At 46.4% G+C, this 25902-nt stretch overlaps 1 protein-coding gene across 4 annotated transcripts in view; it reads right to left on the bottom strand.

Annotated features, from left to right (window-relative positions):
• The window catches only part of PC (pyruvate carboxylase), a 2056240-nt gene that overhangs the window by 194791 nt on the left and 1835547 nt on the right, over nt 1-25902 (bottom strand). For all 4 annotated transcript variants that reach the window (XM_085625491.1, XM_085625492.1, XM_085625493.1 and 1 more), the window contains 2 exons: nt 19839-19983; nt 17589-17678 (listed from right to left, as the gene is read on the bottom strand). In XM_085625491.1, coding sequence (XP_085481617.1) covers nt 17589-17678; nt 19839-19983 — 235 coding nt within the window. The remainder of the gene's footprint in view (nt 1-17588; nt 17679-19838; nt 19984-25902) is intronic.

The following is a 25902-nucleotide window of genomic DNA, read 5'->3' on the forward strand; positions in this document are numbered from 1 at the left end:
GGATCACTTGTGCGTCTTGGCGCATAGTAAAGGAGGTAGGGTGGGATTGGGGCAATTCCCAATTAAGGGTTCTGTTGTGGAGAGGCGCAGTAACCTAATTACACGAATAGCGGCAACCAATCCAATTTGGAAATATATGAAAGGTGCTGTGAGTCACGCAACAATGATGCGAGTACTGCTGAGCCAGTACAATGACCTTTGTTTCCTTCGTTATTCGGGGGTGCTTTTGCTACACAATGGGGATGAGTTGGTCTTGAATGCTGCTAGAAAGTGGGGGTAAATGTTGTAGAAATAGTTTTTTCTAAGAACTGTGTACGCTGGAGTCCCTGAGTCTGTGGTTCCCACCACCAACTAAAATCCTCATCTGTAAAGCTCGCAGTAGCTTTCTCTTTAGATTTCTGTCAGTAAACATAAGTAGGTACACCACCACACACTCATTTTACTACATTAAGGAAGATGCAAGTATATGGAGGGACAGGCGATTGGTCCTTGAAGTGTCCAGAAGAATAAAAACCTGTTCTGGTCATACATACGATGGCAAAGCCACTTTCCACTCTGGAAGGACACTGTGCTTTTCGAGGCACTTACTCTGACACTTGCATCAAATCACACACAGGAAAAATAAAGTGAAAACATCTCCAGTGTCACTCATTTACAGCCCTGCGGTTGTGTTAATCTTTAATCCAAGCACACACATAGGAAGAACATAAAGCAGTTTATTTTAAGAAGTTGCACGTTCAATGTTAATTGAACTCTGCAGGCGTGTTGATATTGTCCCCAGAATAACCCCCCCCAATGTTGAGTTTATTGTCCTGTCCCTTCTAACACAAAAAAGCAATATTAAGTGGCCTGCGCTGGCGGCATCATAGAGCTTTTTTCCAATCGATCAATTAATCAGCTTTTGGGTAGCGCAGTACTGTCCTCACTAAGGGTATCTGGGCGCTGTGGGTGAGATTTCTCTGTTAAACAGCCAGGTCTTGAGTTTCTTTAAGCCTGCCAGAGAGGGTGCTGTTCGAAGATGAAGGGGTGGGTCGTTCCAGGTCTTGGCGGCGATGTAGGAGGAGGAGCAGCCCCTGCTGCAACTGATGTGGGAGTTGCGCGCATGGGTGTGTGAGGAGGAGCGCAGGTGTCTTGCGGGTAAGTGGGAATTCAGTCTATGGTTGATGTAGGCTGGTCCTTGATCATCCAGAGCTTTGTAGGTGTGCCTGAGGATCTTGAACTGGCACCTCTTCGGGATGGAGTGCCAGTGGTGGATTCTGTGGTGTGATGTGGGTCCCTTTGGGGAGGTCCAGGATGAGTCTGGTGCAGCATTCTGTATGGTCTTGAGTCTTTTGAGGAGCCGGGTGGAGATGCCGGCATAGAGAGCATTCACGTAGTCGGGTCGGATAGGGATGAGGGCATGAGTGATGGTCTGTCTGGTGTTGACTGGGATCCATCTGAAGATTCTACAGTATGTGGGAAGGGTGTGAAAGCAGGAGGCGGCGACTGCGTTGACTTGTCATTTAATGGTCAGTTTGCGGTCAAGGATGATGTTATGTTATAGAGAACTTGTTGAGCGCACGTACACCAGAGGTCTCTTGGCATGAAGTTGAAAGCCACCCCAGAAGTTGAATATAGCAATAGGCCTGAGTGAAAAGCCAAGGTTTCAGTTTTTTTCTGAAGCTCATGTAATCCATCGTGTGCCTCATCTCAATCGGCAAGGAGTTCCAGAATTGGGGGCCCCAACACAGAAAATCGTGAGCCTCCCCATTTGTTTGCGCTTAAATCTTGGAATCATTAGTAATGATGCCTAGGTTGCATGCATGGTCTGTAGGTGTGGGTGTTTGTCAGAGTTCTGCTGGCCACCAGCTGTGGTCCCATATAGTTTTGTACTTCACGAAGATCAGTCGTTTGGTCTTGATGGAGTTGAGTTTAAGGCAGTTGTCTATCATCCAGTTTGCTATGTTAGTCATGGCGTTGCAGAAGTTGATTCTGGTGGTGGAGGGGTCTTCAGTGAGCAAGAGGATGAGTTGAGTGTTGTTTGTGTAGTAAATTATGTTGAGGCCATGGGATCTGACTATGGCTGCGAGGGAGGCCATATAGGTGCAGAACAAGGTGGGACTGAGGGATGATGCTTGGGGTACACCTGCTAAGATGTACTTGGGTTCGGCGGTGAAGGGAGGCAACCGGATATTCTGTGTGCGTCCTGTGAGAAAAAAGGTGATACACTTGAGGGAGTTTTGTTGAGTGCCAATCCTGTAGAGTCAGTTGATGAGGGTGTGGTGGGAGACTGTGTTGAAAGCAGCAGCAAGGTCGAGGAGGTTCAGGGACACAGTCTCAACGGTTGAGGTGTCTGTGGCAGCAATCTGGGCGGTCTCAGTGCTGTGGTTGGTGCAGAATCCTGATTGGGAGGTGTCAAGTCGATGGTTTTGTTCCAGGTATTCGGTAAGCTGTTTGTTGATGGCCTTCAAGTACTTTGGCCGGGTAGGGGAGCAGGGCGATCAGTCGATAATTTTTTAGTTCACTCTGGTCGGTGGAGGGTTTCTTTAGGAGTGGTTTGACCTCTGTTTCTCCATCTTTTCCGGATGGCTGCTGTGGTGATGGAGACATTGATGATGCTGGTAAGTTCTGTGCTGATAGGGTCAATTCAGAGGTTGAAAAGATGGGGCAGGGGTCGGTGGGTGCCCCGGAGTGAATGGATGACTTGATGGCCATGGTGGTCTGAGTGGTGAGCGGAGACAAAGTGGTGATCATTCGGCTGGTGTGTGCTGGTTGGTCAAGGCTGTTGAGGTTGAGAGCAGTGGGTCGGTGGTCGAAGTTGTTGTAGATGGTGGCTATCTTGCTGTGGAAGCAGTCCAAGAGGGTGTCACATAGTTCTTGAGAGGGGTGGATTGTGCTCTCTGTGGCTGCTGGGTTTGAAAATTCCTGGACTATTTTGAAGAGTTCTGTCATGTGGTCATGCGGGCTGTGATGGCAGTTCTCCTGGCTTCCTTGCTGCGCCGGTGGTAGTTGCTGAGGGCTGCTTTGAGAGTGGATCTGTCAGAGGGGTTCCTTGTGGCGCACCACTGTTTCGTGAGTTGGTAACAGTTGTGCTTGGTGGTTCTGAACTCTAGGGTGTGCCAGCTGGCTTGTTTTGAGGATTTGTTGTTATTTGCTGGTTTCATCGGGGTGATTGTCAGGGCATTTGAAGATCCATGCGGGGAAGTTCTGGATGGCCTGGTTAAAGTCTGATAAAGCTTCGGGTTGGGTGGCGCTGAGGGCCTGGGTCCACTGTCTCAGTTACCTTGCCCCAGCTCCGGTGGGAGACTCTGTGATGCTTGGGGCTGGTGTGCTGAGTGTCGGAGATGGTGAAGTAAACAATGGTGTGGTCGGTCCAGAGGTAAAAATGGAGTCCAGTGTGTGTCTGACTTTGTGTGGGTTCAAAAACCAGTTGGGTGAGGCTGATGTTGTTCAGGTTCGCCGAGAGGGAGGTGGTGGTGTGCCCAAGACCACAGTTTCAATGCTTCCAGGCAAAGGAGGTGAGACCCTACTCCCCCTTGTATGATGATGAACCACATCGCTGTTGTGTCTTGCGTCAAGTTCTGTATGGACCAACTGCTATGGTGGTGAATAGGGACACAAGAATCCGACAACAGCATAAGCACATTCCCAAAACTAAAGCTAACGCCTTTCCTACATCGTTGGTTGACTGGGATTCGGATGTGGAATGAATGTGCCCCAACTGAAAACCTGAACCAAAACTAAGTTTCCCTGAAGTCCTTAGAGCGGTCAAGAAAGAAACGTCTCCAAACAGTATAAAAATCGCACCTAAGGGATTGTCTAGTACTTGACAATCCACTTAGGAATCTGTTCTACGTGAGAGTCAGACTGCCCATGAGGATTTCCTCCCATCTCCTGAACTTGTTGCTGTGCCGGTTTCCGCTCCCAGAGGGGGGCGTGTTTCTAACGACCTATATCGAGATGGTTTCTTTAGGTCTCGCCTATGCAGCGTGCATGTGCTGCATAGGACAGACCTTTAGTACGCGTTGCATTGCTTTCAATGGCATAGCGTGCACGTTTGGCGATTCCCTTGCGGGAGCGAGCTTTGAACAGATGGTTCCTGCTTGTTCCCGCAAGGGAAGCAGCCGTAGGACCCCTTCTCTCCCCTCCCGCTGCTGCCTCCTCCTCTCCTCGTTTTACTCGCTTGTTACATCACGATGCTTCCCATGTGGATTCCTGCCAGTTTTAAACAATAGCGCAGTATATTCCGTAAGATCTCTTGCCGGATATCCTGCTGGTTTTTATGCTCAGAAGAATTGTTTCTTCACAATTGACCACATCTCGAATACGCTTGTGGTAGGATTCTTTCTGGTTTACGTCAGATAATATTTGTGATCTTAGAAGATGGGCGTTCTGACAACATAGCATTTTTTTTTTTTTCTTATTTAGTCCCTTTTCGATTCTTGTTCGTGACGCGCTTGTGACGTCACTACGCATCGAACGTGGATTTCTGCCGGCTTGAAATAATGGTGCAGTACACTCCGCAATTTCCTTGCCGGTTATCATGCAGTCTTTCGCGTCTTCTGCATTGGGAAGGTAAGCTTTTTACATTATGTTTGGTGTTACACTAGGAGTCTGGGACTTTGTTACTTTCCGGAATATTGACCTACCGCCCAACACGCCCTTTAGCGCTTTTAATACTAAGTGAGATGATTGGCCTCGCTACACTGTAGGAACATCGTGCGTCTGGGGCGGGTTTGCCCTGCTGATTTTATGCCTATTGGTTTATACGTCTGTCGGCACCTTGCACATACTATGGGGTTCCTTGCCCAACTGACTGCTCCCCAGATTTTATGGCTGCACAAAACAGGAGGTAGGAATATTCTCTTAACAAATTTTTATGACAACGTTTTTGAGGATACTAGGGATCAGGTGTTTAGAGCACTATAAAGTGCATTGGATGACATCCTTAAGGATTCCAATGTAATTTTTGATTTGTTCATGGCAGGGGACTTTAACGCCACTACCTGCCCACTCTCAGATGTCAATGTATGTGGGGCGGTGGACTGTCATGGAGATGGAGTCCCCCATTTTCAACATAACTATTATGGAGATGCCTTAAACAGTCTCCTTGACTCACATAACATGTATATTATGGTTAACGAGAAAAATGAACAGGAGGAGATTTGCCCAACTTTCACAGGCCGGGGAGCGAATTCTGTTATTGATTTTATTTGTATCTCCTCGAGTCTTGAGGCCTGTACTATGGCACCTAAAGTTATAGACATCCAGCTTAGTGACCACAATTGCCTGATAGTAGAGGCCATGTTATGGGAAAACAAAGGGACCTGCATTCCGGGTTGTATTGTTAACATTGAGGCTGTGCGCCCTAATGGCACCAGACTCAGGTGGAAGGGGGATAAGGCTGAAATCATGTCTGATTCAATCATCACTAGTTGCCTGGCAGGTATTACAGGGATCTTAGAAGACAATCAAGGTACCACTGGCTCTATTGAGTATTTTATTGGTATTAATGCGGTCATTGACTCTAAGCTTACTAGTACACTTAAGTACAAGGAGGAACGCCTGCGGGGGGGGGGGGGGGGTTCAATTCAGCTTGTACCCTGGCCCTAAAGGAACTAAAGTCAGCTTTATCAGCTACGCCAAGAGATAAGGGTTTGGTTGTAGAACTTAGAGCCAGATACAAAGAAACCCTTAAATGGAGGAAATTGGAACTCCAACAGGAGGCATGGGACAATTTGACCCTGGCTGCTGAATTGAATAATTGTACCCTGTTTTGGAAAACAGTTAATTCCCCATTCCTCAAAGATGATAAAATCCCTGAATTAACTTCCAACGTTATGAAGGAAGAGTGGGTCTCTCATTTTTCTAAAATCTTTGATTCGGACAGTGCATCCAGGGATATAGGGGATAGGTGGCGCATACGCCACTGAATATCACCGTCCAAGAGGTTTTAGATAGTATAAGGGTCAGTAAAGGAGGACAAGCACAGGGTCCAGATGGGGTACCAATCGATGTTTATAAATTGGTCCCTGAAGTATGGGGGCCTTTGTAAACTAATATTTTCAACGCAGCAGTCCGTAATGAGGTGCCCCCTACCTGGGAAGAATCCATCCTAATTCCAATATTTAAGAAAGGAAACCGAGGGGACGTTAAGATCTATCGTCCAATCTCCTTGTTTGATTCTTCCGTAAAAGTTATGAGTAGAGTGCTTCTAGTAAGGTTGGAAGAATGGGCGGAGGATAATGGCATTCTAGCAGAGAGCCAGTTTGGGTTCAGGAAGGGTCGTGATACAATTGAGCAGTGTCTAAATTTAGACCTGCTCATCGGTAAATATACCTTGGTAAAGACCAGCACTATTTATCTCTGCTTTGCGGATTTGAGTAGTGCCTTCGACCTGGTGGACCATGGCATTCTCTGGGCAAAGCTAATTGAAATTGGGGCACCCGAGGGCATTGTGTTCTTTCAAGCACGTCTTTATGCCAAACTACGTGCTTGTGTCCGTTACGGTTCCAACGGGGAATATACAACTAAGTTTGAGATCGGGCGTGGAATTAGACAGGGATGTGTGTTGGCCCCACTGCTTTTTACCCTTTTCATCAATGAGATTGATTCTTTTTTCAAATCTCTGGCAGTGGATGCTCCCAAAATTAATGAGGACAACGTCCCTGTGTTACTTTACGCGGATGACGCGGTTCTAATTTCACGCACCCCAAAACGGCCTTCAACGGCTGATGGACGGCTTTTCGCAATTCATTAAAAGCAGAAAGTTAGTGTTAAATAAATCTAAAACCTATGTTATAGAATGCGGGCGAAGGAACAGAAAGAAACAGTTCTCATTTTTTATAGAGGGACAGAAGGTCCAGGCCGTTGACAATTTTTCGTACTTGGGGGTCACTTTTTCAAATAATAACATTTGGGCCAATGAACATAAGAATGTCCGGGCTAAGATGGCGAGGAGTGCTCATGGAATTTTCACAATGGCTACGAAACTGGGAGACAGGCGGGTCCATGACATGCTTAAAATTTTTCAGTCCCGTTGTGTCTCGATTGCCTTGTACGGAGCGGGCATTTGGGGCCACGCCCCGGCAGGGTCTCTTCAGGTTGAGGAGAATGTATTCTTGAAGAGACTTTTGTGGCTGCCAAGCTCTGTTTCTAATGCTTTAGTGCACAATGAACTGGGTATTCACCATCTTGCCGACTTGATCCTCCTTAGTCCACCGATGCTATGGCGTTCCATTTGGATAAAAGAAGAGACCTCATTGTGCAGAGCCATTATTTCGGATTGCCTCTCTTTGGACCATCATTTAAAGATCCCATGGTTAAAGTATATTGTGGATAATTTTCGTGAGATCTTTAACATTAACATCATTGCGGATCGATGTGGGGCTACTGAGCTGTCTAAAATCGAACTTAAGCACTGTTTTTTACAACAGCTTTCCACCAGGAGGCATCAAAATAGCTCTGAACTCTCATCCTGTGTTCTTTATCACGATTTAAATGAATTTGTGGGTTTCCAACCGTATTTGTCCCAAGTGACCTGGAAGGCACATCGGTTTGTGTTGGCTAGACTTAGAACCGGAGTAGTCCACAACCTTGTTGCTTTCCCCTCTCAGCATTTACATCCTGCTGGCCCTTGTCCGTGTGACAATACCACCCCCCAAAGCACTGTGCACTTTCTTTTGCTCTGTCAGCTGTACAAATACCTGCAGATTGCTTATTTGAAACCCCTGTTTGCTAAATTTGGAGTCAGGACAATACGAGACTGCATGAGCTTGCTTTTTAACTTACATCACCCCGACGTTTGTTTTTATAAGGCTACCTTTCTCCTTAAATCAATTAATGCAAGGAAAAGTATGCTTTTTTAACCTTTTTAAACTGTTGTATCTCCTGCTTTTGACTGTTGTTTTATACTGTTGTCTTTTTATGCTGTGCTTTTATGGACTTGTCTTTTGCTCCGAATAAAGCCTTATGAAATGACTGCTCCACCATTTTTAGACAGATGGAGGAAATCGGTGGGTAACAGGAAGATATGGTTCAGGGACACTAATGGATTCGGTCTACTTCCTTGCCGGATCTGGGAACAAAGAACCTCCTGTACAACAGGATTTTGCAGTTGCAAAGCCTGTAATTTGCACAATCACGGGCTGTGTGACCACAAGGTGCCTTTTTTCAATTTACAAAACGCCTTTTACGTGTCAGAAAAGTCTTCTAGAGTCATAAAGTAGAAGAGATGTCTACAGAAGTATATGCAATGAAAACTACTAAAGTAGAAAGTACAATTTCCATGCATTTGTTTACATTAGGTTTCCATCATCCTTTTTCCACCAGAAAATATTCACAATATTTTGTGATGTTCTGCGCAATGACCTCTTTTCTTGAAAGCCGGTGTTATCTAGAGAGATGTGCGGTAATTAAGTTACCACACACTTCTTTCATAACAACAAGACTAGGTAAGCCCATAAGCCTGTATCAACAAATTGACTCATGAAACCTGTCAATGTGCAGAGCATAATTTGAAATTCTGAGGCTAACCTGCCTTTGAGGCTCTTCTGGGTTTTGTCACATTTCACTTTACAAAGACAATAGATGGTTTGCTAATACCTGTTTATTTACATTATACACAGGAGTGGATCATCTCGTTCCTCGCCGGAAGAACCCAGAGAGTCCGCCTCCCCCGTTCAGATCCGAGGCCACCGAAGTCATCGGCGGCGTACCACAGGGATCTTCGCTCAGCCCCCACCCTCTTCAACATCTACATGAGCCCCCTCGCAGCCATCGCACGCCAACACAACCTCAACATCATCTCCTACGCCGACGACACCCAGCTGATCCTCTCCCTCACCAACGACCCAGCCACCGCCAGAACAAGCCTACACGAAGGGATGAAAGACGTCGCCGAGTGGATGAAGAACAGCCGCCTGAAACTGAACTCAGACAAGACGGAAGTCCTCATCCTGGGATCATCGCCCTCCGCCTGGGAAGACTCCTGGTGGCCCCCTGCCCTGGGCACTACCCCCAAGCCAACGGACCACGCACGTTACCTGGGCTTCATCCTGGACTCCTCCCTCTCGATGACCAGACAAGTCAACGCCGTCTCATCATCGTGCTTAAACACCCTGCGCATGCGCCGAAAGATTTTCCGATGGATACCCACCGAAACCAGGAAGACGGTTACCCAGGCACTCGTCACCAGCCGACTGGACTACGGAAACACCCTCTACGCCGGAAAAGCCAAACTTCAGAAAAGACTCCAACGCATCCAGAACGCCTCCGCACGACTCGTCCTGGACATCCCCCGACACAGCCACATCACCGGCCACCTGAGAGACCTGCACTGGCTCCCCGTCAGCAAGAGGATCACGTTCAGACTCCTCACCCACGCACACAAGGCTCTCCACGACTTGGGCCCCAAGTACCTCAACAGCCGCCTGACCTTCTACATGCCCCCCGCCAGCTACGGTCGACCAGCCTCGCCCTCGCCGCCGTCCCACGCATCCGCAGAGCCACCGCCGGAGGAAGATCCTTCTCCTACCTGGCAGCCAAGACATGGAACTCCCTCCCCATCCACCTTCGGCTAACCCAGGACCACCTCTCCTTCAGGAAGCAACTCAAGACCTGGCTTTTCGAGCAGTAACGGACCCCTCTCCCCCAGCGCCTTGAGACCCTTCCGGGTGAGTAGCGCACTATACAAATGTCATGATTGATTGATTGATTATATGTTAGTCTTGGGCATGAATACATTCTGTATTTCTGCCCATGTTTTTATGAGCTTACATTTACAATTGTGGGTCGGATTCAGAAGTAATTTTATGCTATTTCAGCGTGAACTCCCTAAAGCAAAGAAATCCTGCCACTTCCGCAATCAGAGTGGTTCAGATGATGTTTGCCAGCAGTGCTTTCAGTCTATGCTATTACTTTTTATCCTTAGAGTTTTTATTCTCCTGTGATATGTTGTCCCATTAGGCCCCGGGGTGAATGGAGCTATAACAAGCATTGGCATAGCCAATAGGTCTCGCCTTTGGGACCTTATGAGTTGCACTAAGGATATTGTGCTGCATACCTAAATACTTATAAGGTCCCAAAAGCTACACCTATTGGCTATGCCAATGTTTGTTCTATGCTGAGTCGGCCAAAGGATGGCCATTGATATCCATGCTATTTTATTCGTAGGGATCCGACATATCTTTTGGCTCTTTAAACATATATTTTGTTAGTTTCCCACCACCCGTCGGAATAACGAGCGCTGGGAGCCTGTTGCTCTTCCCCTAGCGAAAGTAATGTGCGGCTGGGAGACAGCAGCTTTAATTCGATTCCCACCGCCCGTCAGTATACAAGCGGCTGGGAGACCGTAACTCTTCTTTGTTCTTCCCCAGCAAAAGGAACGTGCGGCTGGGAGACCATTGCTTGAATCAGTTTGCCGCTACCCGTCAGAGAGTCACGAGCAGGTGGGAGACTGTTGTGTAAGCCTGGGCAAAGCACTACGCTACACTCGCTTAGTTTGCGCTACTTCGCTCTACGCGAATTGCACGTGGCACAGTGCAAACACGCGTAGCGGTAATTTTTTGCTTGCTCGTTGTCCTCAAGTGCAAGTTGGCGACCGCGAGCAAGCAAAATGACATCCCGGCGAGACTTTTTCCTCATTCGCGATCAGCAACATCAAGTTGCTGATCGCGAGGGTGGAAAATAAACCTCCGGCGAGATTCTCAACGCGAGGAGGTCAGGTTTCTCATTGCGAATTGTTGCGTATGCTCGCTGCCGCTCGCGATGAGAAACTACCAGTCCTCGTTGAGAAAGCTGCCGCTCGAGTAAAAATCTACTCGAGCGGCAGAAAACTACAGCTCGCGTAGTGCGAAGTGCACTTTGCGTACCTACGCGTAGCGCTACTTTGCGAACTACGCCCGGGGTGGCTGGAGCTGGAATTATCTTCATCGTGCTGGAATTTCAATCTGGAACGGTGTGCTATGGAACCGAGCTAAGTAATTTGCAGTGATTTATTTAGAATACTTTATTTTTTGTTGTTAGAGCATTTCTCTGGCTTATGCCCCGTTATAGGGATAGCTGTAACTCGAGACATTTCTGGTTATACTCCCTCTAAGAATACACTGATTAGCTTGAGTATCTCCCAGTGACATTATTTCTCTAATCTAGTGTTAAACAAGAAAAAGGTCTGAACCTATTTTTGGTGCGGACTGCTGCAGTGTATGTAGGGAGTACAACATATCCTGAACTATAGCATGCATTTATAGCTGAATGTGATTCTTATGAGGCGTCTGGTGCATTTCCATTCTTTTCTTTCCTATTTTAGGGCACACACAAACGGTGGCCTTGACAGACATCCCTGCTCCTTCCAGATCATAACAGTGTCCTTTTGGTGTCTTCAGCAAGCTTTTCTTGTTTTGTCCCATTACCCTTTTCCCCAGTGTGGTAACTCCCGGGAGAGTGCTCTAAAGTTGCTCTTGCGGGATAGCACCAGGGGGAATAGTGGAACAAGCTTCGTGCATCACCCCTGCTGGTCAGATATTCAGGTTAGTGGTATTCCAATCTGGGGTTTCTAACAGATCTAACACCAACCCTGGATGGAGGGGCAGAAAGCCCAGAGTCCAGCTGAATCGCCTGGAGTTCCAAAAGGTTTAAATGAATAACATGTTCTTCTGAGACCACAGGCATCTGGTCTACAGATCTTTCAGATGATCTCCCCACCCAGAGATGTAAGCATCCTTCTCTACCATAGTCAGGGTTGGAGGGTGAGAAAAGGCCATCCTGCAATTCCTGTTCACCTTTTTCCCCTACCAAACCACTTCTGTCCAAGACTGGAGGAGATTATGGTGGTGTCCGACAGGTTTCTGCCGTACTGTAGCAACTACCTATGAAGGCACCATTGCAGGGCCCTCATGTGCTAACATGATCATGGCTAAAAGAATGCAGGAAGCCAAAAAGACCTAGGAATCTCAGCACCCTCAGAGCTGGCACTTACCGTGTTAGAAGGATGAAACCATCTTCTTAATGTTGAAAATCCTCTGTTGAGGCAGGAAGGAGTGGAGAAGGGTGGTGTCCAGAACTCATCCTATGGACTACAGTAGTTGGGATAGCCACAGGCGAGATTTGGGCACAGTGATTGAAAATTCCAGGTCCGACAGCAGGGATACTGTTAACTGCAGATGGCGTGACTCCATCTCTGGTGATCCAGCTTTGTTTAGACAGTCATTCAGGTACGGGGAGATTTGGCTGGCCAACCTTCTGATAGGGGCTGCAACCACTGCAATCACCTTCATGAAAACTCATCATTAAGATGTTAAAACAAAGATGAGCTTTGCAAATTGGTAGTACTTCCAGTGTGACCGCAGAATTGGGATGTTGAGGTACAAATCCTGCAGGTTGGACACCATCAAGTCTCAGAGTTCCAACACCAGTAACACCTGAGCCAGGGTCAGCATCTTAAACTTTTCTTTCTGGAGGAACAAGTTCAGGTTTAGTACCCGACGTAGACCACTATCCTTCTTGAGCACCGGGAAGCAACATGCGTAATACACCAGACCCTTTTCCTGCTCTGGCATGAACTCCATTGCTCCTTTCTGTAGTAGTGCTGCCACCTCTTGATGAAGTATGGTTCGGTGGTCTGGAGGGAAAAACGAGTGCGAGATAGGATAGGATAGGATATAGTTTTGTAAAGCGCTCGAATGCCGAGACGTCTTGGCGCTAGGAGGTGAGAACAAGGAGGAATCATGGTGTTATGACAAATTTTTTAAAGATGGAAACAGCCATGATTTTAGTGCTTTCCTGAAGTGTAGCCTATTGTACATTAGTTTCATGGAGATGGCCAGCTGATTCCACAACTTGGCTGCACAATGTGATAAACTCCTGCCGCCTCATCTGGCTTTACGAATTTTAGAGATACATGTGAAACCTGCATCTGTAGATCTAAGGTTTCTAGTGGGAATATACCAAGAGAAGAGATTCTGCAGATCGGCGGCTCCTCCACCAAAGGGTGCCTTATGGACCAAGCATAGGGCTTTGAACTCTGTCCTTTGCTGAATCGGAAGCCAGTGCAAAGACCTAATGGCCGCAGAAGTGGGATGCCCTCTAGGAATATTTAACAAAAGCCGAGCAGCGGCATTTTGTATCGATTGTAATTTTAACCTCTGTGCTTTGTCAATGCCTATAAAGAGCGCATTGCAATAGTCCACTCGTGAAAGGATGAGAGCAACTCCTACTGATTTCTTTAGATCTTGGGGAATGAAAGGAAAAATCTTCTTAAGAAGCTTCAGTACGAAGAAGCAGGAAGACGTTCTACTATTAATCTAGCCAGAGAAATTGAGTTGGTCATCAAAAATGACCCCAAGGTTCTTGGATTTATTAGACGGCACCGGACATTGACCAGCCTCTGACAGCCACCATGTAGAATTCCATATAGATGGCCCATTGCCAAATTCCATAACCTCTGTTTTATCAGTATTGATCTTGAGATAATTGAGACTCATCCATCTCATAATATTGAGTCAAACTGGTATGGAAATTGAGAGCGGTGGCCTCAAACTGCTTGGATACAGTGATGACTATCTGTGAATCGTCTGCATAAGAGACCAATGAAAAAACATACTCTAATTAGTGCAGCAAGTGGAGCGACGTATACATTGAACAATGTGGGTGACAGTGCAGATCCCTGCGGCACTCCACACGGTATGCAAAATGATTCCGATTGCAGATTTTCCCCAATGTATACTCTGCTGCCTCGAGGCCGGAAATGATCAAAGAAGGGACAGAGCCGATTCCCCAATCCCCACCTCCCTCAGCCGCCTTACTAGCACCGTGTGATTCACGGTGTCAAATGCTGCTGAGAGGTCTAGGAGAATGAGGGATAGTGCGCAGAACCTGAAGGAAGGGAAGAGGGTAACCCCTTTCTACAATTTGGAGGATGCACTGGTCCAAAGTAATGGCCTACTAGGCCAGAAGAAAGGACACCAGCCAACCACAGACTCCGAGGAAGTGAACTCAGTCTGCTTGCCTGGTTGTGCAGGGAAGGAGAGTTGCTGGGCGGATCCTCGGCTCTTGCCTCTGCCCATATATTGCCAGGCGATGGGATTTAGTAGCTGCAAGTAGGTCTAGGGTTGGTAGGCATGGCGTTGGCGAAAAGACAAGTCTCTTGAAAAGCCATAAAATGCTTGAACTGGTGGTAATCCCTCGCAGGAGGTGGCAGTTGCAATCCCAAGGAGCATGCTGCAGCCTTGTTGGCATTGAACTTCTCTAATGCAGAGCCTGCCTTTTCCCCAAAAAGGCGTGAACCATCGATTGGAAGGACCATGAGATTAGCCTGATATGGATAGAAATCTGGAAGGGTGCAGCCAAGCATGTCCCCATAGCCTGGGCCACAGTATGCATTATCTAGTGCCCGACTTGATGATATGCCGAAGGCTTGCTGTCAATCCTGGATTATTTCCTAGAAGTGCACCTTTATATCTTCAGGACATGAGGCACAATCCTCTGGGCCATGTACCTAAAGGGTGGTTGTAGCAAGCTAGGAGGCAATTTGCATTTAGAAATTAAGTGCCAGCAGAGAAAGGCTTCTTCCCCCAGGCCTCTAAACATTTTGCCTTTCGGTCTCGGGAGACAGACGAGAAAGTATCTGCTGAACACACCTTGATTGCTAATTTTCAGGCGAAGGGTGGGTAGAAAGAAATGCTGAATCGCCTGGAGCAGGGAGGTAATTTCTAGCCACCAGTCTGTTAACCACAGGAGACAATGTTTTACAATGCTGCCAGCACTGGGTGCAGGAGGCCATCATTGAAGGGCACTAATGATTTAGCCATAGGAGTTGTTGGTAGGCGGACCTCAGTGATTATGTCGGTCGTTGCCTCTACAGTGGGGATCTGAAGGTCTAACACCTCCATTGCTTTGGCCATTGTATAAAAAGACATCACCTCTGGAATAGGGGATCCAGTGGAAAGTCCATCTCAGGCCAAGTGTCTAACCCACTTGCGGAAGACACCCCTTGCAGATCATAGCCTTCAGTCCCATCGTCACCTCCAGATGTATAAATGTCTAACGGGCCTAAATGCATTCCAGCTAGGTCATGCATCCTTATTCTATACTCCTCCTCCTCCTTTAGGATCCCCTACGCCTCCCTTTGTGATCTGTTCTGTGGCACGGATAAAGGGACCAGAGCTGGAGACCATGGTAGTGCTGGTGGTGCAGGCCATGGCATAGATGACTGCCTTGTTGTGTACCTCAAATCCGGTTCAAAGGCCGGAGTGGGCGTTGTTGCAGGTGGTATTGTGCTAAGCACCAGGGCCAGCAGTGCAAACAGTGAGAAGTTACAGCACCACTGGCCCTGAATGTGCGCCAAATGTCACAGACACCCATGTAGAGCTGGAATACATGGTGTTGAGGAACTTCGCCAGGTCCATGGCCAAGTCTAGGAGTTCCAGGAAGAGTCTGTATCAGTCTCCGCACACAGGCCCGGAAAGGTAAACAGTGGAGCTGGTATAGATAGAGGTGGCTTCAAGGCCGGTTTCAGTTGAGTCACTGGTGTGGGCTGCTCGAAAAAGTTGTACTGGCTCCATGACTACCAACTATGGCTTAGAGGATGAAGAACCTGTGGGAATAGGAGAGCATCTGAACGACTTACTTTTTGCTTCTTGAGTTTTTTGTACTTCGCACCTGAAGAATGTTAAGTAGGGAACATGGAACAATGTCTCAAAAGTAGACGGCTTCGCCTGTCGTCCTTGGAGCGAGACATGAACAGCTTGGCCCCTTCTTTGGTGCATGCCCTCACAGGATTCACAGAAGCGCAATTCTTGATCCAAGCCAAGGCACCAGAGACCAATAGCGAGGAGGTCATAAATTGACATTTGACCTGTACTGCACGAAGGACATTTTCTGTGAGAAAAACTCAACTCTGAAGAGTGAGCTCTAGAACTTTGGCGAACACACAGAAAAAAAAAGAGGATTGACAGCTTTGCGCAGAGTTGCGTGCTATACAGCTTTGGTGAGGTCACTCATGCCCCCTTTCGGCATTGACACAAGGAGAGTACCCCCCCCCGCAGGAGACGTGAGAGCTTTGAGGTTTCTGGATCCACTTTGATGCTGGGGATTATTTAACAGGTGAAGAATCTGCAGGTAGAAGTATCCATTAGAAACATACGACACATGATGCCAGACTGTTATATCAAGTGGCAGGATTTGTGGTGCTGGTTGGGTAGAAAATACTAAACGAAGTGGTTTAGCTGATATTGCTCTTTTGTTTCACTGCATAAGAAGACAATGAAAGAAAAGAAACCCTTGTTCCTAGCTATCTCCATTTCTTATGACTTCAGTGCAAGAATAGAATAAAAACATGGGAACCTCTCCTCGTGACTGGCCCCGTGCTCACAACCATCTCCGGAAGCTGTGCAAGCAATATTGCAACATTCTGCATTGGCAGATTATACACCTGCTTCTAGAGTACGTTTATTAATTACTGCAACTATTTTCATTTGAGAATGTTCATATTAGCTAGTATTGTAGAAATGTTCATCTTTCAAGGGGACATGCTGGCACTCTGATCAACTGTATTAGCATGTATCCTACAAAGTCCTGTCTCTTTGTAAAGCAGAGCTGTAGAAAAGGAACTTCAACTGTTACCAATTACCAAAGCAGAGGAAACTAAATTTACAAGTTATTTACCTTCGGTAACACTCCTTCTGGTGGATACTCTAACCCCAGACTCCTCGCCCTAGAATATCCCCCCCCCCAGATGCCAGACTGGATCCGGAGATTTTTTGGAGCAGTGCTCCAGTGTGCCACTAGGTAGCACCAAGCAGATCCGTGCTGACTTCATACCAGAAGGAGTGTTACTGAAGGATAGATCTAACCACAGATTTCTCACCTTAGAATAGCAGCACCCCCGCTTACCGCAAAAGATGAAGGGTCCATGAAGTGGACTAATACCAAAAAGGCTTGCAGAAGTTAGAGGGCACAGTGTCCTTCTCTCCACATTTGGCCATCAAGGCAATAGTGTTCAGTGAACATATTTACAGATGCCAAATCACAGCCCGGCAGGTATCAAGGACAGGCACTCTTAACGCTACTGGTAGCAGGCTTAGCCCTTGATTCTCAGACCATCCAGGGGCTAATTCTTGGTCAGTGCACAGAAGATGTAAATACAGAGGACTATCCACCGAGAAAAACCTTTAATGTCAAGTGTAGCCTCCAACACTAAGGTAGTATGACATCCCAAAGCAAATGTTACCACACCATATTAAAATACTTCTTTTAAGGAAAAACAGATTAGTAGCAAGATGCTTACTGCAAAGATGATTGCCCCTTAAAGGACTATTTCCAACAATGAGGGCTCCTAGTTACATATAGGACCCTAACTCCCCCCCCCCCCCCCACCCACTTTATTATCTTCGCTCCACATAGAAGCGCACACTCCCAACCTTTAACTCATGCCTACTCTGATCTCGCACCCCATTCCTGAAAGGACATCTTGTCTTTATACCCTTGCCATATCCTTATACCTTCTTTTAGGTTTGCTTACCGAAGCTATTGTGAGAAACACGCATTGAATCAAAATAACCAACCACTCTCCCCACAAGAGGCCCTTTTTTAGCAACCAAGCATGCACTTACCTAGCGGGATAGGTGGGATAGCGGGATCAATTGAGGATGGCTTGGCCTTCACTGGGATGGGGGTAGGTGCGCCATTCACCATCACGTGACCTAGAAAAACATGGATAGTTAGAGAAGGCTGGCTGTGTAGGCAAAGGAACCACACAGTTGGATCCCAATTTGGGCCCCAGCACCATGCACTCGCAACCACACACGGCCTGCCAGTGGAAATCCCAGAAATGTATGCAATTGGTACCTAGAGTATGAAAGAGCTAAAGGGCCAAACTAATGACAAAAGTCCACCTTCTAAAAACTAATAACAAAATGGACTTCGTCACTCGATGGTTGGCCATCAACCGCAGCTAGGTGACTGAAATTAAATGAACACTGGACTCACCTTCAGTGCGGTAAAAGCTAATTTATACCATATGCTAATAACAATACTTTAACAGCTTATTTACGGCACATGACTATCGCCATAAAAACACTATAGTTGAACCGATACAAGAGCAATGTTACCACCCAGTCCATTCTTAGCCATTCTCACTCCAGGAATCCACAAGTCACTCTGGCTGAGGGCTGCATGCACTGGGCAGTGTCGGCCAAAGGTTCAACTCTTAAGGGCATGCACATGACAATTTTAGAGAAAGTTTAAATCGGTGTATCTGTAAGTACTGCCACCCATACATTCGCCATACACTTTAAGAGTGGGTTGTTTATTGTGGTTAGTGCGTGGAGGGGATAGAGAGAGTGGGTTGGGATCACAGTAATGGATATATATTGTCTGGAGGACAGACAGACAGGCAATTACAAAATGTGTTGGTAAATTATGAAGACAGGCTCATGGATGGGTAGATTTCTTTAGACAGGGAGAGAGACGTGGCCAGTGATGGGTGATTATCTTTCGGAAGCTAAACAGAGCCACAGCTCAGTCATTTGTACTACTAATTGTGAGGGTTAAATGCATAACAGATAACATAGAGAGGGCTGTGCTAAGCAACTGATGCAGTAGGGTAGTGCTTGTTAACTGGTGCCTAGTGAATGGAAGCAGAGCAGGGTCAGAGATCAGTGACTGCTAGCACTGTCTATGCAGACCCATGATATTGAGTGAATGGTGGATGATATCAGGAGAGTGGTGGATCAGTGACTGGAGGGTGGCCTCTCGAATGGGATGCTGGCCAATAAATGGTGGGTTTTGTTTGGAAACTGAGCCAGGCTACAGCTCAATGAATGGCAGAAGTAACAAACAGATGCAGTTGAGTGACTGATGAATGATATTTGGAAGGTATTGGGATCCACCATTGGTGGGCCATCTCTCGAGTGGGATGTGTGTCAGGAACTAGCATGTTTGTAAGCTGCAGGGGACTATCAGTCACTGGTGTATTGACTCTACAGTACTGGCGGTTTACGGGTGATAGCTTGAGTGTGATAGTATCAGTAATTGGTGCCTATTCTCTTGAATGGAGCGTGGGTATGTAACTGGTGTGTGTGGTTTGGAAGATGGGGTTGACTATGTGCCAGTGATTGGTGGTATTGACTGTACAGTGATGGAGTGAATACCAGCGATGGAGTGATACCTTGACAGTGCTCGGATCAGTATGTGGAGACCATTCTGTTTAGTCGTGGATCAATGATTAGCGGGTAGTGTTTGGAATCTGGGGAGAGCTCAGGTTCAGTGATTGGTGGTATCGACTGCTGAGACATGGAGGTTCTATTACAGATGGCATTATATCTTGAGAGTGCTAGAATCAATACTTGGTGGCCGTTCTCTCGAATGGGACGTGGCTCAATAGTCAGTGGGTGTTTGGATGCTGGAAAGGTCTACGGATCAGTGATTGGTGGTGTAGACTGAAGAGCGAAAGCAGTTCAGAGACTAATCGGTAATATCTGGAGGGCAGTCGGGTCCATTTAGTTTCATCCTTTGCAGCGAGGGCACGTTTTATGATCGTTACAAACTTTGATGCATAAGGCAGAGGTAAAGGGAAACGTCTCCATTGAAAACCCCTCTGGAGGCTGTTGGTATTCGCAACTAGCTTCATAATTGAAGTAGCAACGAAATTGGGACATTTAGACGCATACAATGCTTTTTCCTTGTCAAATATGCTATTAAAGCCAGACAGCAGAAAATGCCTGCCAATGCTCAAGTAGCAGACATGGTTTCTGCAATAGATTTCTCCACAGAAGTAACAGTTGAAGTAACAGAAAAAGCCATGAGCGGAGCAAAGACCGCAATCCTCGTGGAGAGGACAGAGCGACAACGCATGAACTTACCCAGGTAGTGAAGCAGCTTTTGGGCTCGGTTCTGGCCCGGCCGCAGGTTAAAGAGGTCTGGGTTCTCATCAATGAACTGGGTGTCCACGGTGCCGTGCAAAAACTGGTCATTGCTCAGCACGTTCTGCAGAAAGGGGATGTTCGTCTGTGGAAGGAAACCAGGACAACAGTCACCTCTTCTGGCATGGACAGCGCTCTTTATAATATTGGTCCAGTCTGGGTCTGTTTGAATATCTTTATTAAAATGTTAAACTACATCAATCATGAACAGCAGTGGTTCTTAATCTTTTGACTTCCGTGGACCCCACCCCCCTTTAATCATTACTGGAACCCAGGAACCTCCCAATGAATAATTATTGGAGTTCGTGGACCCCCACTGAGTCATTACTGGAAGTCGGAAACACTGGTCTAAGCATTTTCAGAGATTTGACCCACAAACAATACACAACAAATACAGAAAAGGGCATTCATCAAACAAATATATAAACAATGAAGCATTTAATTCACAAACAAATCTTAACAATAAAAAAATAAAAAGTTGTAATTATAATAGGAAGGTTGTAGCTTTTTAAAATTCAATTGAGGCCACTCTCCATCCATACTATATCAGCCGCGGTCCGTGCAGCTAACAGCGGTGGGGCCGGGTAAGGGGGGATTTCAAGGGACGATGCCAAGGGAATATCAATTATTTATTTAATTTCCCCTCTGCATCGTCCCTCGAAATCCCCCCTTTTCCAGCCCCACTGCCCCACCGTTGTTACCTGCACGGACGGCGGCTGTACTATATTATGTTTGATGCCCTTGCACTGCTCCCACAAAGGAATCTGAGGATACCAATTTGATGTATAGCCTTCAATTTTAAATTCCTTCAAATTTAAATAATGTTTTAAAGTTTTCAACTGTGCATTTCGCTTCTTTATTTATATACACTTGATTACTTTGTTAATATTATTTCATTTTCTAAGTAGTCTCGACCCCCTGAGAAGGCTTTGCGGACCCCTAGCAGTCCCTGGACCACAGTTTAAGAACCACAGGGGAACAGCATTCAGGGCATAAATATAACATGTCATGGTTTAGCGTGCCACAAAGCGAAGAAAGAAAGGAAGAGAAGTAAGGGTTGCACAAGACAAAAAGGAAGGGGGAAAGATCACAAGACCGTCAGTACACATTGAGATAAGCAGAGAGGACCTGCCTAGAAGGATCACACTTTTGGCAAAAATCTGATTGATGGCAATTCAACGTCAACCTCCAGGGCAGGGTGAAACACAAAGTCTGTCCATGGCGTACTGTCTTCTGGTGAATCATATTAGGTGAGTTACGTACCCAAGATCTCACTTTGCCATTTGGTTGTTCAAGCTTTATATCACACGTGTGGTCCTAAGGCAATTGTAATACTCAGTTTTACAATACAAACGAGCGGTAAAAGACAATTTGCACAGATCACACTTAGCGCTGTTTTTTAAGTGATTCAAACAGAATTTTATATTTTATATTTCAAATTCATGTAGAACATATACATTATTCAACATTCGAGTTGCTCCGAAATAAATGGGAAAAGAAGTGTTTATAAAGGTGCTCATGTGCGCAGTGATTAGAAAAAAAGGAAAAGGCAGTAAAAAATATAGTCTGCATAATTCTTCTTAGATAATATCCATTACTATGAGAGAGATAATAACATTAGATAGTAGAATCTGCTTATCTCCTTGTTCTCCAGATCAAGTGACTAACAAGGAGAGTTATCGCACACGAACATTTTGGAATTCATTTCCATTGTTCACGTCAATTTCAACATTGTGAAAAAGGCGAAGGCATGCTTGTCGCAGCCTTGATTTGTATTGATAGTAAATCATCCAACTTACTCGTGAAACGGACAAACCATGAGGAGATCCTACTAGAGAGTTTCTCCAAGAGCGAGAAGGGTGCATCAGGATTGAACACCTTCCCACAGCCTACAGAGCGGCAGCACAGTTTTAGGTTGCCCTATACACATCACCCCCATCAAAGTCCTGATGAAGACCCGTATGCGAGGGTTTAGCTTACCTCATGCAACAGTCAGGTCAAAACGTCGACAGCAATAAAAGCTTGGATTGAATGTATAGATTTTTCCCTATAAGTGGTGAACTTCGATTCAGTCATCATTACTCCGAACAAGGAAGACTATAGTTGGTTAAGAATTTCTCAGACAGGCCGTTTTGAAATTTGCTAATGTGAATGTCTCTCTCATAGCAATGGATATTATCTAGGAAGAATTATGCAGACTATTTTTTTACTGTGTCTTTTACTTCTTTCTAATCACTACGCAAATGAGTACCTCTATAAACACTTCTTTTCCCACCTATTTCGGAGCAACTCGAACATAGAATAATGTATGTGTTATACATGAGCTTGAAATATAAAATATTAAATTCAGTTTGAAACAATTAAAAAACTGTACTAAGTGTGATCTGTGCAAATTGTCTTTTCCCGCTCGCCTGTATTGCAAAACTGAGTATTGCAATTGTCTTTAGGACCACATGGTTATTTGTACTTAATTCATGATTCAGCACAGAGACTGATACATTGCATACCCTAGAGCACAGCCTTAACCACAAAAGAAAAAGAGCCATCTCCTGATATTGTTGGACCACTCATCCACACCCTGAAGTCTGAAAAGGTATGCACTGGCAATGTTCTTCACCAATTCTCCTCCCTCAGCAACCAACACCAGTCCGTTTACTTGAGCACCGCCATGTCCAAGAAGATCCATATTGCCTGTGGCGTACAACAAGATTCCATCTTATCCCCCCAGTCTTCTTCAACATCTATGTGAAGACTTTAGGCTCCCCTGACAACACCATCAAAATCTAACTATCAGCTGCTAATACCCAACTCTAAGTCATTCTCCTCCATTCCAGAAACCCTAAGCCTCAACCACTGCCTGCACCCTAGCCAGACCAACATGTTCAGAATCCGCCTTATGGTCAATCCCACAAGGCTGAATTCCTGATTTTTGTGAAGGAACATATTTTCAAGAAGAAAAAAAAATAAAGACTGCCTACTAGCAGCTCTTTTAAGAAAGAACGTAAAACTGTTGCTTCAGAAATGCTAGTCAAGCCCTCACACTCTTGCACCTGGATGATGGCAATGTCCTGCTCCGTGGCCTTCCAGACTCCACACTGGCCATCCTTAAGTCCATCTTAAACGCAGCACAAAAAAAATATTCATAGCTTGAAAAACCATGACCACAATACCCCTTCTAGATGAAAACCCACTGGCTCTCTAGGTCAGCCTGCCCACCTTCAAAACCAGTTGAATCATTTACAAAGCCATCATGAGCAAGCACGGCTTCGGTCTTTGTGGCTTACAAGCCCACAGTCTGTGGTGGCTTCAGGCACACGTGCTGCCCGTACGCCATCAGTAGTGTAAAACCGAAAAACCAATGCCATAGGCCTTCTCCATATCTGCACCATGACCTGGAAAACATCCGTATATCCATGCAGGATTCCCTAATCTTGCTAAAATATAGGAAAGAACTGAAGATACATCTCTTTAAAGTACACTACATCATGATGCAGTAACAGTCCACCTCTTTTCCCAGATCCAACGATCTCTTCAATTATTCCAACTATCCCTTCAATTATTTGTTAACTATCTTTACCTTTAACCCTATACAGCGCCCCGGGAATGAAATAATGTTATGTTAAGGATAAATCCAAGAATAAGCAGGATGTGAACACTGCAGTGCCTCAAGAAAAAAAAACTGACAGTGTAGCAAATACGGGCATGCTTGAAGAGGGTACCCCAACGGTGTCCTGTGTAGCAGTGGCATTGATGTGACATATGCACTAATTTACGAGACAGAATCTACGTTGTGGTAACTTATCATGTTTCTCTATTCTAAAATATGATTGAATCAACAGGAAGGGACAGAAAAAATTGGCAAAGCTAACAATGCACTCAACTGTCTCTTGCCACAAACAGTAATTTTCTACACCTGGATCAAGAAGGAGATACATTAACTGAGCTGTTTGGAATATGTACTAGGACATACTCCTGGACCTCTCTGCAGCCTTCGACACGGTCTGCCACCGTACCCTGATACACCGCCTCAGCAACGCCGGCATCAGAGGCAAGGCCCTGGAATGGATCATCTCCTTCCTCTCCGGAAGAACTTAGAGAGTCCGCCTTCCCCCCTTCAGATCTACAGCCACGGAGATCATTTGCGGCGTCCCCCAAGGATCCTCCCTCAGCCCCACCCTCTTCAACATATACATGACCCCCCTGGCGAACATCGCACGAAAACACGGACTCGACCTCATATCCTACGCCGACGACACCCAGCTCATCTTATCCCTCACCAACAACCCCACCTCAGCAAGGACCAGACTACACGAAGGCATGAAGGAAGTAGCGAACTGGATGACAGACAGCAGGCTGAAACTGAACACAGAGAAGACGGAGGTTCTCATCCTCGGCCCTACACCCTCCGCCTGGGACGACTCCTGGTGGCCTCCCGCCCTAGGCAGCACTCCCCAACCCACCGACCACGCACGCAACCTCGGCTTCATCCTGGACTCATCCCTCTCCATGTCCAGACAGGTCAACTCGGTGACCTCGGCATGCTTCAACACCCTCCGCATGCTCCGCAAGATCTTCCGCTGGATCCCCACCGATACCAGATAGACCGTCACCCACGCCCTCGTCACCAGTCGCTTGGACTACGGGAACACTCTGTACGCCGGCATCACCATCAAGCTGCAGAGGAAACTTCAACGGATCCAGAACGCTGCCGCACGACTCATCCTGAACGTACCCCGCCACCACCACATCTCCGGACACTTGAAGAAACTTCACTGGCTCCCAATCAACAAGAGGATCACCTTCAGACTCCTCACCCACGCACACAAAGCCCTTCACAACCTCGGACCAAAACTCATCAACCACCGCGTCTCCTTCTACACTCCTCCGCGCACCCTACGCTCGACCGGACATGCCCTGGCAGCCGTACCTCGCATCCGCAAAGCCACCGCCGGAGGAAGATCCTTCTCTTTCCTGGCAGCAAAGACCTGGAACTCTCTGCCCAGCAACCTTCGCGCCATACCTGACCACCTCTCCTTCAGGAGGCAGCTCAAGACCTGGCTCTTTGAGCACTGACCCCCCCCCCCTCCCCCCCAGCGCCTTGAGACCCTCACGGGTGAGTAGCGTGCTTTATAAATGTGATTGATTGATACTAGGATAGCAGGAGTTCTGCAATTCGGGAATCAGGTGCATTGGCAGAAGCGTATATGGATTCCAGTACCAAAATAGCATAAGGTTCTCTAATGAGGTATAAAGTACACTGACAAAGTGGCAAGTGGTGCCCCAATTACCAAAGGCATTGGTGATTTTTTAGGGAAAGCGTGAGGTGTGACTGAAGAGCTGAGTTGGTCACAACATTGCAACAGAGGTGATGCTACAGATGAGCTCTAGGGCTAGTTAGGTAGCTAGAAAATCAGATGTTGCTGAACCACATTCAAGGCTCTACAACACACAATTTTATGGCCAAAAGAAATTTGCATTAAACATAAGTCTATCGGCCTGGAAAGGAAAAAGAAAAGTAAGTTTTGGCCACTAAAAATGCAGCTGTTTATTAAGACTAGGGGTGTAATAGGGGAAGATAATTAACATCAGGGTCTAAGGATATGCCCAAGGCAGCACTTGTAGAATTACTACAGATCATTGACAGTAGTGGGGAGATGGATACTGGGGTGTGGGACTAACGACGGGGAGGAAGGAGGACGTGGGTCTAATAGGGAGAAACTCAAGGTGGATATTAGGGGGGACATCTATTGAGGTGAAGCCTAGAGGAAGGGGCCTATTGGGGGGTGGGCTTGATGACAAGAACGAAGGGGAAGTGGATAAAGGGTGGACCAGCTTGATTTGGCTCCACCCTTAAACATCACTTATGTATGTTGATTTATGTAGATTAACATTTCTTTTTTTGATGTATTCTCATTTCCTAATAAACAAGAGGGATTTCAAATGCATTGCTGAAATACTCTATGATAAAACTTAGTAGGATTATTTAACGTGTGTATACTAATGT

This window comes from Triturus cristatus, chromosome 9 (assembly GCF_964204655.1).
Source record: "Triturus cristatus chromosome 9, aTriCri1.1, whole genome shotgun sequence".
NCBI lineage: Eukaryota > Metazoa > Chordata > Amphibia > Caudata > Salamandridae > Triturus > Triturus cristatus.